The sequence below is a fragment of the Anastrepha obliqua genome, chromosome 4 (assembly GCF_027943255.1).
Source record: "Anastrepha obliqua isolate idAnaObli1 chromosome 4, idAnaObli1_1.0, whole genome shotgun sequence".
Classification (NCBI taxonomy): Eukaryota; Metazoa; Arthropoda; class Insecta; order Diptera; family Tephritidae; genus Anastrepha; species Anastrepha obliqua.
Genome location: NC_072895.1, coordinates 43,702,053 through 43,718,361, shown reverse-complemented (window position 1 = coordinate 43,718,361; position 16,309 = coordinate 43,702,053). Strand labels below are relative to the sequence as shown.

Below are 16,309 nucleotides of genomic sequence, written 5' to 3'. Positions count from 1 at the left end.
CCTCTTGGTGGCTAAATATACTGATAAGGTAGTGAACAATGCCTGTGGCAGTTTATTTCAATGGAAGGCGACAGCTCTCTAGTCAATCATATGCTAGTTGGTAAGGTGGATACTTCCCTCTATCATTCAAACTTTCAGTTTTTTAAATTAATTCATAGTAAAACTTACAGTTTTCAGATTTGAACGAACTAATTAAATAATATTTAATTTTTTATTTCTTTGATTTATTGTAAAACAAAACATCCCAAATTTTTTATTCAAATAATATATAAAAAATAATTTGAAAACTCCAGCTTTCTCTGGGATTTTAAGAGCAAAAGATTTCTTAAAGAAATGTTTCAGATAGCATTAAAGTCCAGGTATCGTATCAAATATATACAAAAATGAGCAAGGAAATTTATAAAAAATGAATTGAATTTCATTTGTTTTTATATACAAATATAATTATTAAAATTAGAAAGCCCTAATTTTCTAAAAAATTTCTACATTGTGGTCGAAAATACAGTTTTTTATTTCGGAAGTTTACAGTTAAAAAAAAATAAACATCTGGCATCACTGTCTACCATTTTTTGTTTTTGTGTATGTTGTCGAAGATTTTTCAATCAGAACCGACAAAAAAAACGCCTTCTTGATTTTGTTATACCAAACAAAAAAATTCAAATTATAGTGAAAGTAAATCACTTCCAAATGCGATAACTGGATTTATTGGAATTTTTTTTAAATTCTATTAATGCCTACTTTATTGTAACCTTTCAAAGTTTAACTTTAATGTTTGCTTTTCGACTTCAATCTGTCTTAAACGTTGAATGTGACATGACCTATAAATATGATCGAGTCCTCATGTTTGATAGCAAACACAAATGGATGATCCACTTCGAACGATTTCGGACGCGAGAATGTCAAAAAGCTCTTCAGGCCTAAAAATGTCAGAAATTCGTAAATAAATTGCTAGGAAAATATGTTTACTCGCAAATATAAAACTTGCCTCCAGATTCCAGTGACTGTACTGAACCATCTTCGGTCACCTCCACATATGCCTTGTGGTTGGCGCTATTGATGTAATGACTCACGAACATGCGATACATATGACCGAAATCGCCTTGTCGGCTAAACATAGTCGAAACGCCAAGCTGAAAGTATTATCTTTCTATTAACTGTTACATGTAAATTGTATCCGTTATTAGTTAACTAAAAAGGCATCTACTTAAATGCTCTATTCTCTGCGCTTGCTTTCTTTCCGCACATACTTTCACTCACCTTCGCGAACGGCTGTTCCAGACTGACACCAAATTCGAAACCAAATTTCGGCAGTCGTACCTCAACTTTTTGCGAGCTCAAACGACTATCCACGAGCCCAACCAAATTCTTGCCCAACAAACGCTGCACCAGACTAGACAAACCATTCATTTGGTTCGGCAACAGCACAAGCATTGAATATTCAATATTCTGATAGGGCAGCTCGATCACCTTTGCATCCAGCTCATTTACTTCGCCATAGCGGAAATTATTCACTGTCCACATCATATCCACATTCACCGAACGTCGACCACCAGAAGAGAATTCGCGTCGCTCAGTCTTGCCCGCCTTGAAAGCGTTCAACCAAGGTGCACTATATGCTATACCATTCACCATTACACCCTCAGTCAGATCGTTCAATTGTTGCGGCTGCAGAATATTGGTGACTTTATTTAGGGTTTTTTGTTCTACCTCTTTGTTAATGCGATCGGCGGTACGCTTGTTGTAGGGTGGATGAAAGTCTGCCGTTTCGAGATCGGAGTCGAAGCTGCGTCGAGCAATATCTCTGAAATTGGCTTTGAACTCTAAATTCTCGTTTATGTAGATTTTATTGAATAAACGTAAATTGTTGCTGCGCGTGAAAGCATTTTGAAAAGCGCTGAAACGACGCACCACTTCATCGGAATTAGCTGAGCCGAGACGTATGCCCGCCTGAATTTCAGTTGCAGTGCGACCTTTGGCGCCGTAAAAGGCCAAGGCCATAGCCGTCTGTATGGCTGCAGGTGAGATCACAACATTCTCACCCAAATGATCCACAGCTATGATTTGATAAATGTCGGCAGCGAAGAGATTGCGTTCAGTTGTTTCGCCTTGGTTGCCTACTGTGGCAGCAGAGGCGGGCAGGTAACTGCCCAGCGTGGCCAATGCGGTTAAAACTGTGAATAATTTAATTTGGTGCTTATTGAGCTTTGATTTGTGAGCAATTATTATATTATTGTTTTGTTTTTTTACTCTACTTACATAACAGGGCTTTCATGCTGTGCCTGTTTGAATTTGAGATTTGATGGTGGTGATTAAGGTTTTAGCTGCGATCGGTTGTTATGCTAAATTACGACTAAATACTTGGCACAATTTTTTCTCGCACTACTGCCGTACATTTTTAATTCGCGAAAGAATTAGACTACAACGATCGCCTATTAGCATAAGAAAAAGCTGTACACTGAGAAAAATATTTTTTAACACCGTAAATAATTATATAAATATATACATGGAAATGGTTTTTAATCAGTCAAAATCTGTTTAGAACTCAAATCTATAAATTCACCAGAATTGAAAAATCCAATCCACATTGTGGTAAGTTTTGGGTAAAAATTTATACCATTGAAAGATCGAAAAAATTGTTTTAAACAATCGGTCGCTGCACGACATTGTGTTCTATTATTCAACCTTACATTAATTAAATTAACTTCATTCATTCAATTAATTTCAGACAGTAATATCTGCTATTCTATGTTTTACTTTAATAAAAAATTTTTATGCCTCCATCGAAAAACTCAATATGATATTAACTGCTTTCGATTCACCAACCACCTAGCTATTAGTGAATAAAACGAAAGAAAATCTCTGTAATTCAACGTTGGATATGATTTGGCAGCACTGCATTATCTTCATTTTGACAAACTGTTATCTAATACCATTGCTTTTCAAAGGGCATAACCTGAAAGTATGCAATAAGGTTTGATCCCGTCGTAAGGCGGTCAACTTTCTTTTCACCACGTGCCGTTCAAACTGTTATCCGATTTCATTGCTTTTCATTGCCTTAAGTATGCAAAGAAATAACCTACACTTGGAAGCACTGGGCTAAGTATGCCGATTGTAAGCGACTATAAGCCGCTTGACTATCGTTAACCCCTTGTTGCTTCACTACAAATTGACGAGCAGAGAAGTTGTGACTTGTCATATTCCGGCCGCAAAAAAAAAACCAAACTGGCAGTTTTGAATGCATCTGCTTTCTCAACGACTTAGAAATATTTTTTTTTTATTACCACAGATCAACACAAATATATACATAGGAGTCGGCTTGAAACTGCAGGTCCCCCTATTTGTGGACGACATCAAGACGCTCACCACAAATAGGAGGAGGAGCTCGGCCAAACACCCAAAAAGGGTGTACGCGCCAATTATAAAGGGTGGTTAAATTTCCAGGGCCGATGTTGAGTGTGAACCACACCTAAACGTCAATTTTTTTTCTGCATTTCATTTGACATTTTTTAATTTCAGACTAATTCAATTTGAACCATGGAAAGATACACAATCGAGCAATGCGTTAAAGTTATTAAGGCATATTATGAAAACGGGCGTTCAAATCAAAATCAATATCACGCACTTCGTGAAGAAAATCATCTTCAGTGATGAGGCACATTTTCTCCTCAGTGGATTCATCAATAAGCAGAATTGCCTCATTTGGGCGAGTGATAATCCAAGAGTGATTGCCGAAAAACCAATGCAACCCTCAAAGCGTGACTGTTTGGTGCGGTTTATGGGCCGGCGGCATCATTGGGCCGTATTTTTCCAAAATGAGCTGGTCAGGCAGTTACTGTGAATAGTGTTCGCTATCGTGAGATGATAACGAACTTTTAATGACTCGAATTGGAAGATATGGATGTGGACGATATGTCAATAAGCCAGCAACAATTCAAGAGCTAAAGGATGAGATAATTCGGCACATTAACGGCATAGAACCTCAATTATGGCACAGCGTCACCGAAAATTTGGACCATCGGATGGAGGTGTGCCGCTGAGACCGCGGCGGCTATTTGACCGATATTTTGTTCCATACGTAATTGATTCATACTAATATTATCATAATAAAGATAAATGATAATAATTTCTTAAAAAGAATTGTTTTTTATTCAAAATTAACACCGGCCCTTAAAACTTAACCACGGTTTATATATTTATATATAATAAACTATCCAAAAGTTAGCCTCATTTTAAGACAAAAAATGTGGATAAATTCCGAAATTCATAACCAATCGAAGGCGATGAGTTTGGAGTAGAAAAATATTTAGGTACGTTCTTGCACTTTCGAACTGTTATGCCATTTTGGCCTTTGGGGGCCTTTTCTCATTCAAAACCACTCTTCACTCTGTTGTTTTTTTCATAAATACATATTTTGCAATTCTATTGGGATCACGATGGAGAGAATAATAAGATGGCGCCAATTGTGGTACCAATACTTTGATCTTGGCAAATTTGACAATATCAGTTGATTTTCGTGACGTCGCACTGGTGCAATTGGTGATCAGTGTGATCAGACTAACATTTTCATAAGTAGATTTAGCATATTTTTTGTTCTCTAGCCTTCGAGTTTTAGTTCTTCTTTCTGACATTTCTTTAACTTCTTTTAATTAAAATGGAATATTTATATTTATGTAAATATAAGTAAAAAAAAATAGTTCAATAATTCATTTTGTTCTATTTAGCTTTACTTTTTTATCATCTGGTCATATTGTCGGCGATTGCGATTGTTGTTGGTGTTGGTGATTATTTCTTCGCTTTATTTACATTTGTTTCTAAGTTTTTTGTTCTTCTTCTTCGAGCAGTCTCTCGCAACTGCAGTGTTGCCTAGTTTTGGATACCAAATAGCACTAAAAGTCAATTTTAAGAAAAGGAAATACTCAATTTTCCTTGAATTACTTAAAGAACTTTGTATGCGTGAAAAATTGTCTTAGTTATACGCGTTTTTTTAAATAAATGTGTTATGGTTATGTACTACAAACTATATGTATAATCAGAGTTTTAAAAATCTATCTATGTATTTAAAACTTATGTTGAGAGGATTTCTTTAAACAAAGGCCGAAAAATACTTGTTGAGATTATGTAACAAGATAAGGTATTCTTTTGCCAAAAAGGACGTTATGGTTTTTAAGTATTATCTGGTATTTTTGTTTTTTACTATGAGTACACTTCTATGGCTTTAATTTGTACTCAGTAAATTCAAAGGCTTTTCAAAACTTATAAAAATATTTTAAAGAAGAGTCAAGAGAAGAAGATCCAATATTCTTGCATAACTTTAAAGGCGAAAAAACTAAGATTTGCACTTTCAGAACATCAAATTTTTCAATAGCAGTGAAATCTGCTATTATATTTTTTATTTATGATTTGTTTTTTAACTCAGAATTTTGGTATATGATTTGTTTTTTAGCTCAGAATTTAGGTAGCTTTAAATTAAAAAAAGAAACAAGCACCCAACTCACAATTTTTTCGTATTTTGTGTATAAGAGGGTAGGCAACACTGCACAACTACACTAATGTGACGTTGCGCTCTCTCTGATAGGTGCAATCTTGTTTCTGTGATTCTTGCATTGTGATCATAAACGCTTCTAACAGATATTAGACTATTACAAAGTGATCACTAGATCTCGATAAAAGATTAAAATTTTTTAATTCGCCACACGTTTCATGCTTCAGCATTTAAGAATTTTTTCACAGTGTACACTCTCTCACTGATACGCAGTATATGGCTATTTACGAAATTAATTATCAACTTTGTCTAAGCGACGGAGAAGAGCTTGCTTAGTATGATTGTGTGTATATTTATATGTATGTGTGTAATTGCTTATGTACAGGGTCCGGCACTCGAAGTATAATCAACTTCAGACCGCTCGCCCAGCTCATGCACGGCTATCAGCTGTCTGTTACTTGGCTAAATGACAGTCCCGAGTATTGTTTACAAGCGCACGGAAGCACTTTGCCGAGAGTAAACGCGAAAAAAGAAAATCACTAATGGATTTCAAAGTGTGATTGTATTATATTTGGCTGGAAAATTACAACCAGCGGTTGTTTGCGAACTCGAGCACCTTAAAGTAAATACAGTTTCGCAAAACGTCATAGAGGCGGTCATCAAAAGACTGCAACGTCACGTGAAATGGTTCAAAAAGTGAAGAAGCGATTTGAGCGAATCCCCGACGAAGTGTCAACCAAATGGATACTGAAAAATAATCTTAAAGTCAAGCCTTGCAAAATCCAAAAGGAGCATGATCTCACACCAAAGCAGCAACAATTCAGACTTAAGAGCGCAAAATAATTGTTTCGCTTGGCCGAAAGTGGTCAATTTCCGTGTTCCGAACATTGTGTTTTCTGACGAGAAAATTTTTTAAATTGAGCGATTCGTAAACTCACAAAACGATAGGGTTTATTTGACCGACCGTTCCTACGAGAATTTGAGTCAGCGATTGACCACCAGGAGGCAGCTCTCGCGACAGGTAATGGCTTGAGCTGCTGTAATCGCAGATTGGCGCTCTCCAATCGGGCTTCAAGGTAAATGTGAAATATTATCCGGAATGTTTTATGGAGGTTGCATTGAAGCCGTGCGCAGACAAACATTTCGGTGGCAGACATGGACCTTTCAACAGGAAAGTCTCACAAAGCTCGAGTGAACCAAGAATGACTAAAAACCAACGTTCCAAACTTCATAACGTCCAAACAATTGCTCTCAGATTCAACAGACGCGAATCCGATGGATTATTCTCTTTGGGCCATTCTGGAGAGCAAGGTTCGAACTAAAAGATTCACTAGTATCGCGACGCTGAAAATGCTATTACCCGCGAGTGGGCCAAAATACCTGCAAGTCACATTCGGGCAGTTTGCGATGCGTTTCTGGACCGTTTCAAGGCCATAGTCAAGGCAAAAGGTGGTCATATCGAGCATAAGTAAATTGATTCTTAATTTTGTAATATTTCACACATTTTTACTTTGAATTGAATAAAAGTAATTTTCCAAACTAAATTTATGGCCTTTTTAATTGGTTACACTTCGAGTGCCGGACCCTGTAAGTGTGTAAGTAAGTACGTGGAATTTGTCTATGATTAATGCAATTTTCTCTAAAAGAAATAAACAAACAAGTAAACAAACGAAAACACACACATTTACATACCAACAAAACCAAGGCCTTGTATGTATTAAAATCAGCATCTAAATTTATTTTTTGAATATCAATCAGTAGCTTCTTGACCCGCGCTTGTTTTACTTCGCAGCTGATAATGAAATTTATAAAGCGGCTTGTATAGAGCGCCTCGGGTAATTGAAAATTGAATGCTTTATTTTTATTTCTGCCATATTTATATCTGTTTCACTACTTACAATCAACGCGTCATATAAATGAGAAGGAATAAGAGCGCAAGAACTGATTATAATCAATAATTATTGATCTTCAGGGTGTTGTACTAATTGTTTTTTAAAACTCTCTGTCCCTGGCAAGCATTTTTTTTTTTGTTTTTCTTTCACTTTTCCATCTTGAATATAGAGAACCTAGAATATAGAGATAGAGGAGGGGTTGAAAACAGCGCTGTGCAACATTTTACGGTACTGAGTCTCTCTTATTGCGGTGTTTCGTCGAGTATCGCATGCACTTTGGCCCACAGATGGTAAACGAAGTACACGGAACTTGCTGAAGCTCACGAACACAAATATACGACCTCTAATCGTGGTAAAAAGAATACCGTTATTTGGCTCTGAGCGAGAGCCGAGAGATCAGCTGATTGGCTAACGTGACAGGAGATGGGTTTACTGAGATTGGGTTGGTGATATACGAAAAAAAATCAACATGTCGGTTCGTTGTCATCTGAACGACGACTGATTATACGAGTGTGTAAATATATGTAAAATTAAGATACAAAAGGACTCGGCAAGGGACTCGGCAGTCGAGGGGAGCCACAATTTGTTTTTTCACCATAGTTAATGACTAAACCGGGTAAATCTATCATCCTTCACCTCTAACGGGACTACTAGAGTAGCGTCCGAGCCTCATGTGACGAGTTTATAGACAATTTAATTACAGTCTCGCTGGAGAAGCTGATCGGTTTAGCCACAAGATCGGTATAGTTTAAGGACCGTAGAGAGTGTACTATAAAAATCTGTCCTGGGAACTACCTTAACTTAATATAATCCATGAAATAATTAGGCGCAAATATACTGTTTGTTCTTGTTCATCATAGAAACTCTTTCAACTGATTCTTAATCTGTTCTGGAAAAAAGAAAATTAATGAATTTTTCCGGTTTTAGGTATACCATCGGTGAAATTTCTGCTATGGAAAAATGCACCTCATAAATATCTACGAGTATGTGCCATTATGATGACAAATAAAACTATAGATTCCTACATTTGTAGGCAGAAGTGAATATGTGTGTGATTGGATAAGACGATCACTTTCGTGAATTACGGTTTGTAATAAACCACGTTATTACCTTTCGCACCAACTCGTGATCACCTATGATGGAACCTTCTACTTTTTACGCTATTCTCCGTATTCTTTCAATAGTGATATTCTCTTTTTTGCATTTCTCATCTTATCAGTAGATTCTCCGGAACTATCGAAACATAATAATGTACTTAGCAGTAACATCTTGAGAGTTAGAATCCCGTCGTTCGCTTAAGTAATTTTTACTAACCTCATCATGATTAATTTGGTTAAGAAATTTTCGTTCAAACTACATTGGGCAAGATCAATTTTCAATCAATTTTCGAATCAAACAAATATTTGAATTATAATTATCTATAACCAATCGTCATCCCGACCATTACCAAAGAGTTGAAATTTCAACTTATCAAGGAAAATAATATTTCTCTAATCAGCAGTGTTTTTTGAGAATTTTTATTGTCACGTCCTAGCTTTCTGTAGCTTTTGAATTTTATAAAAGTTATTGAATTTTTTTTTTTTTTGCACTTACTTCCCATCAACTTTTATCTTATTTCCATCGCTGCTCAAAATGTAATAAGGTTAAAGGAGGTTGGCCTCTGAAGGCAATCTCTTAAGGGACATGGTAGCATTTTTAGGCAGTTAACACCTTATTTCTCTTCTGGACTTCAGACAGATCTCTCTATCCGCAAACAGGAGTTTGAGGGTCATGCCAGTGCAATTTTTCCAAGGAGGCAGGATTGGAAGGAGTAGAAAATCTTTACCATTTAAACCCCATTGCACAAGCTGTGAGAAACTTTTAGAGAAGGAGACTTTTGAGCACTTTCTCTATAAATGTCCGGGCTAGACGATTAAGGTCACTGAGTGCTCATTTCTTCGACATTCTGGGATAGTGGACCTAGGGTCCCAATGTTCTCCATTACATCAACAACACTGGTTGGCTGTAGTTAAATGCGTGTTGCAGTTCTTATAATGGCATCAAAACGGCGCTTTGGTGCTACTAGGGGAGTCCCAGAGTGGTACTTCAACCATTTCACCTAACTATGTACCTACCTATACCTATGGTACGATTTTGTAGGCCACTGCACTCCAGAGAGCTATTCTTCTTCTTTCAGGGTATGGTTATTTTATCTCATACGCAAACTTTTTCTTACCGTTGCCATTTTTATCTCCTACACTGCGTTAAAAAACTATAGCATACATAGGAGTTTTATAGCCCATTGAATTTTGATATTATAAATTGCAAGTTTGGCGTGACTCAATAATCTGGTTAATTTTTGACAATTTTTTTCTTTTTTGCTGACCGTCTTATGCATTTTTTCATATAACGAAGGTTGGAAATCTTTTTATATAGCAAGAAGACACTCATCACCAATATAAAAAAAAACTTTCTAAAATCAACGCAATGTTTGAGCCACTTTAAATTGAATGGGCAATAAAACTGCATACCGGAAATTTTGCTAAAAATTTCGATTAAACATTTGTTGAGTTTTTTTTTAATTTGCACAAAGTTTAAAACTTGGTTTTATATGATTTTTGTGGGAGCACGACCCATATTTTTATACAAAAATTATTAAAATTAATTAAGAAAATAAAAACGTGGTCAAAAAGTGTCAACTGATTTAACGCAGAGTATTCGTCGGTACTTTTCTTTAATTGTAACTTTCTTTAGATGTAGTTTACTATGCATTTCAATGATAAAGAATTATCTTCAGAACTGTTTTTCTCCACTATATCAATTATTTTTTTTTTTTTTTTTTTGTTGAAGTTAATTTACTCACTTGTAATAAATACTTTTGCTAATTCGGGAGTTGAAATGTTTTCACACGAATTAAAAAAATTAAATTCAAATTTCGCTAAAATCGAAACAAACTACTGTACTTGTAAGTCTCGTAAACATATCCATGTAATTTCTTATTTCAGCCGTTCAAAGCCTATTGGAAAAGCAACGGGGACCTTTATGCGCAGTCATTCATTTATCATTATTATCTTCAATAAACTTATAATCTTTTTACTTTTAACCGAACAAATAAATAAATGGCACACCTCTTCAAACACCCTATATTTATTGCAGCAACTTCAAAGTGGTGGTAAAAAAAACCAAATCCAGTTGTGTTCCTAGTTTTGTAATTCCCAAGGCATTCAATAATTACCGGCTATTTTTTATATTTATGAAAAATTGATATTATTAATTAATAAAAGTTTTTTCTCTCTCTCTCTCTCTCTCTCTCTCTCTCTCTCTCTCTCTCTCTGTAACTATTTTCAAAACTGAATACTCAAAATTTGATTCGGAATTCTCTTTGGCTGCGTTGAAATTAAGTTTATGCGGGCCTTAGACATTCAAATGATGCACATCAATCATGCAGATATGTATGCCTGTCTGTATTTATCTTGCTCTTGCCAACTTTATGACAAGTCAAAATCAATGGAAGTGTTTACCGTACATGAAGCTGATAACACTGCCCAACAGCATTTCTGATGATTGGGTTATGATACATGTTTTTAGTCCAATTTTTAATGACAATTTCAAATCTGTAACTGAAATTCCTGTATCAGCTCTATATGACTCTATACGACACATTTGACTTTTTATAATAAAACACTATAGATTTAAAGATTATTTTATTTTATTGCCTTCTTAAGTTTAAATTTTTTTTTTTTTTATATGATTTCCTTGCTGAAGTTGAAGGCATAGAACTGTGGTTAATGCTCCAACAATAGTCGGCCATCATGTGTGTGTTCCAGTAACCTTGATAGCGTTCCTCCATCGTACGAAGGTCCTGGTGGAATCGCTCGCCCTGTTCTTCGCTGAGATCCCCAATATTGGCTGGAAAATAGTCCAAATGGTTGTGAAGAAAGTGTAACTTAATGCTCATATTACATCCAACCCTTTGGAAGTGACCCATTAGTTGTTCGACGTTTTGTTCTCTTCTGCGATAGTAAGAAATTTTAGTTTCTTTTGTGACTAAGTTTCTTTCTTTTAATCTAGACGCCAACATTTCTGAACCAGTAAATCAAAGTAAATTCATAAGTAATTAATTCAGTAATTGATTTGCTTGCCTTTCTTGCTTTATTTTTTTTTTATTTACTTTGAAAACTTCTATTGGCAAATGATAAGTAAAACTGGGTGATGTCAAATAAAACTTTGCGCTATCTAAAACTTTAGGTCAAATGTACAATCATATGTGTGGAGAAGACCTAATGAAGAGTTGCTTGAAAAAAACTTACGTCCGACGGAATGGTATGAGGTTGTATGTCCGCTGCTGGTACTGGAGATTTGTGCTTCATTAACGGCAATATGGACCACAAACAATATCTAATAATTATAAAAGAAAATTTGGTCCAAAGTGCTGAAAAGTTGAGAATTAAAGACAATTTCCAGTACTATCAAGACAACGATCCCAAACATAGGTAAGGCGGACATCAATGTAAATGGATATCTGTGTGCTCCTTTGGAAAAGCAACTGAAAAAGCTTGTTATTAGAAACAAGAAAGACCTAGACGATGCTATTAATGAAGAGACGATGCTATACAAGTAGCGGGTCGAATCCATTCCAAGAAGACTGAATGCTGTGAGAAAATATAAAGGATTGCTCACTAAATATTAATGTACATATATTGTTTTTTCTCAAATAGTATTGGACGAACTCTACTTTATATAAATGTCCATGGTGGTCAATTGTCCATATTTTCTGAGCTATCCAAACGATCCATTTTGTACCGTGAAGAGATGACACTGAGTTCTGCCACTCATTCGAATGCGAAAAAGCTGTCAGTGCCGCATTTTGCATTTATCTGTAAAAGCCAATCTTATTAAAGAAACTCTACTTGAGTTTAGTGGCTCTTTCAACTTCACAACGTAGTAATTTTACTTTCGTTTTTGTGCGATAACACATCCATATGCATTTATTTTTATACATATGTGCATTCAAGCTATACAATTGTGTCCAACGGAATGCCAAAAATACTGACATCAATCATTTAAACATGTGAGATCGCATTACTTCCAACGGAGAGTTTGGAAAACTTGGCTGAAATCGTGAACATGATAAAAATTTACTTACTTTGTGTAAAATTGCTCATAAGAGCAGAGTGACCCTTTGGGAAAATCCGTCAGTAGCGAACTCATGGTTTTAGTGAATTCGGAACTGATATTGCACACAGTCACAAAGTTGTCCGATGACATCCCTTTTTGGCTAGAACTGAATTTGACATATGGAAAGTGATCAGGAACGCCCTGCATCCCTTTTCCTAACAATTACATTTACAATATTTGGTTCTTAAGAAAAAATCCGTAGTAATCGATAGTGGAGATCGATTAAATAAATTTCATAAATTTTATTGTATTGAAATTCAATAGTGACACAATAGAAAAGCTCATAAATTTTCTCGATACCAACTCGAATTCGCAATTTTGGCAATCAAAGCCCCCTGTTAGTAATTCCCCAATGCGTGTGCTTCAAGCTAAACTCTCATTTTTTTTTCTCCCGAAGCCAGCATGTACTATTTCGCTCGGATGTGTTTTTTAAGTGTACTATTCGGTTTTGCCTGAGATTGACGCCCTGGGCATGAAAGACCAAATGACAGAACGAGTTTTTTTCAAAAGCGGTCGCCTCTCGGCAGGTAATACCAACATCCGAGTGTATTTCTGCCATGAAAAAACTTGTCATCAAAAAGTAGCTGCCATTCTTAGGTGGCATAAAATTGTAGGTCACTTCTTTTGCGGTAAAATACCATGATGTATACCGCAAATTTGAAGGAGGCCAATATATATTTATATTTTGGGTAGTCGAAAAAGTCTTTTCGTATTTTGTCAATAGATGTCGTTGGAGTCATCTATCTCCAGTGCTACCAATCACATTGTGTCATATCATATGGTGTTAGAAAGGTGACATTTTAAGCTTGAAAAAAATAAAATTCGGAGAAGTTGAAAAAAGTTAGAGCTGTTCAAAACTGAGTGAAAATAATGAAGAAATTCGCTATATTTTGAAATTTTTGTATAAAAAAGGGAAGAATGCCACGCAAGTCACCAATGAAATTTGTGAAGTTTACGGGGACGATGCTGTATCAGTTCGTGTAGCGTAACAATGGTTCGCTCGCTTCCGGTCTGGAAATTTCGATGTGAAAGATGCACCTCGTTCCGGTCGACCTATCGTTGAAAAAGACGATGAAATTATGGAAAATATTGACCAGGACCGTCACATAAGTTGCCACGACATCGCCAAGGCACTAAACATTCATCATCAAACGGTTTTGAACCATTTAAAAAAGGCTGGTTACGAAAAGAAGCTCGATGTTTGGGTACCACATGAATTGTCTGTGAAAAATTTAATGGACCGAATTAACATCTGCGATTCTTTGCTGAAACGAAATGAAATCGCACCATTTCTGAAACGAATGGTAACAGGAGACGAAAAGTGGATCAAATACGACAATAATGTGCGAAAAAGATCATGGTGCAAGGGTGGTGAAGCTCAACAAATGGTCGCAAAGCCAGGATTGACGCCTCGAAAGGTTATGCTGTGTGTTTGGTGGGATTGGAAAGGAATCATCCACTATGAGCTGCTCCAGCCTGCTCGAACGATTTATTCTACACTTTACTGTCAACAACTGATGAGATTGAAGCAAGCAATGGAAAATCACGGCCAGAACTGATCAGCAGATATGGCTTCGTCTTCCATCAGGACAATGCTAGGCCACACACATCTTTGATGATTCGGCAAAAACTGGGAGAGCTTGGCTGGGAAGTTTTGATACATCCACCATATAGCCCTGACCTTGCACCATCGGACTACCATTTGTTTTGGTCAATGCAGAACTGCCTTAATGGAGTAAAGTTGGCTTCAAGAGAAGCCTGTGAGAATTACTTGTCGCAGTTTTTCGCCGAGCAAACACAAAAGTTTTACACTGATGGAATAATGTCTCTAGAAGAAAACAAGGCAAAAGGTGGTCGACCAAAATAGTACATATTTGGTTTAATAAATTTCATTATAAATATAAAAAAAAATGAGTTGAAGTTTGATTAGAAATACGAAAAGACTTTTTCGACTACCCAATATAAAGTATATACGCTCTTGTCTGCGTCTGTCTATCAGGAAAATTTTTAGATAATCTGTGTTTTTGTACTTCTTGCTTACTTAGTAGGTGAAAGTAGAAAAATTTAGTATTTGTAAAATGATAGCATGAATATAAATGAAATCGTAGTCGGAAAAAAATAAGAGATTCTAATAATTTTATTTTTTTCATTTTAGTCTTAAAAGTAAATTTAATTTAATACTATTGAATAAACTCGAGTATTGCCATTTTACATACTTCTTAACCTATCCATTTATACCACTAAGTTGCGTTAGTTACTGCCTTACTTTAAAATTAGTGACTTTTCAGTTCATATTATCATAAAATCGTGTTTTTTTTTGGTTTTTTAAACCATAATTTTATTCACATTTGTTTTTTTTTACTGACCGATTTCCTGTTTTTTTTAATTTTTTGTATTCATACTAAAACTGTTTTTGCCATCTCAAAATAGCCAAATTCGAAATTTTCGTTGCAAGTCCAGTTAACAAAAGCGCGGTAATATTGAATTATTTATTTTATGAAATATACTAACATTTGTATCATTTGGCTACTTTCGTTACTGGTACCCACTCGTTATTTTTTCGATATTTATTCACTACACGTTACTTTGCCACGGCACTATGTTTCGTTAGTTCTCAGCGAAGTGCATGTACACCCACAAACTTGTTTCACTACTGCAGGTTTCCCCTGCAGGGGAGATGCTGACAACCACATACCGTTAATTATACCGCCGAAGCGGAGCGACGATGATCCGTTCGATAGCCAGCGTGCAATGATGGATGGGATAGTTTGAGAGATGAAGGAATTAATGAGTTTAAAGAGAATAATAAATGGTAATTTAGTTTTGTTCTCTTTTAACTTTCATGAATCATGAATAAAATGCAATTTATTGCGACTCTACGTTTACAAACAAATTAGTTGCAAGCAAGTGAAGACATTGCTGTTTAAAAGCTATTTATATAAAATTTTATTTTATACAAAAATAACGAACTGTTAATTTATACAACAATACGGTATGGAAGAAGGTACATGGACACAAAACAATAACCTGACGGACGAGGAGTTGCGGCAAGAACGTGAAAATCGCAAAAATGTAGAACCAACTGAAGCTGGATCAGCAGATGACAATTGTTTCTGGTGGACATTATGTTGTTACAATACTACTGCTAATGACGAATGTTGTTGCATTAGTTGCATTAGTTGCCTTACTTCTCTTGCTTCTCTTTGTGCTTAAATAATAAGATTATGTTTACTGTTTTTTATTAAGATGCTATTAGTATATGTATGTTTAAAATCATTTTATACAAAGCAATTAAAACCAAAATTGTAAATGCAAAAAAAAAAAGAATTAATTAAAAAAGTCTAATACTTTCGACTTTAGTGTCAATTACATTGCGTGTGTGAATACGTATGAAATGATCGTACAGAATTCGACTGCCGAATCCATAAGTGACGTAGCAGCCGAAGTTTCCCCTACACAATTTTCTTTTTCACCATAACTAAATAGCATCCTTGATTGAATCATGGCTTACTTACTTTGGAATTCTATGATATCTGGTGTCATGGAAAATTGTTTACGTGAAGAAATTCATACAAGGGCGACACTCGAGCAATTATACTTTTGCTGCTTTTGCAATTAAACATTTTGGGTGTAAAATGTAAACAAACAAACAATGCAAAAACAAAAAACAGATATCTGCTAAGCCGCCAAATAATCGAGTTGCGTCAATCATTTAACAAATATAGCATTTTCGAAAAATTTTCATTGGCATAAACACAAAAATTAAATAAAAATCCGG

At 35.5% G+C, this 16,309-nt stretch overlaps 1 protein-coding gene across 1 annotated transcript in view; it reads right to left on the bottom strand.

Annotated features, from left to right (window-relative positions):
* Positions 1-661: 661 nt before the first annotated feature.
* LOC129244112 (uncharacterized) overlaps positions 662-16,309 on the bottom strand; it is a 32,333-nt gene continuing 16,685 nt past the window's right edge. Inside the window, exons 7-9 of the mRNA XM_054881726.1 lie at positions 1,258-2,171; positions 986-1,130; positions 662-917 (exon numbers count right to left, since the gene is read on the bottom strand). Coding sequence (XP_054737701.1) covers positions 796-917; positions 986-1,130; positions 1,258-2,171 — 1,181 coding nt within the window. The 3' untranslated portion in view covers positions 662-795. The remainder of the gene's footprint in view (positions 918-985; positions 1,131-1,257; positions 2,172-16,309) is intronic.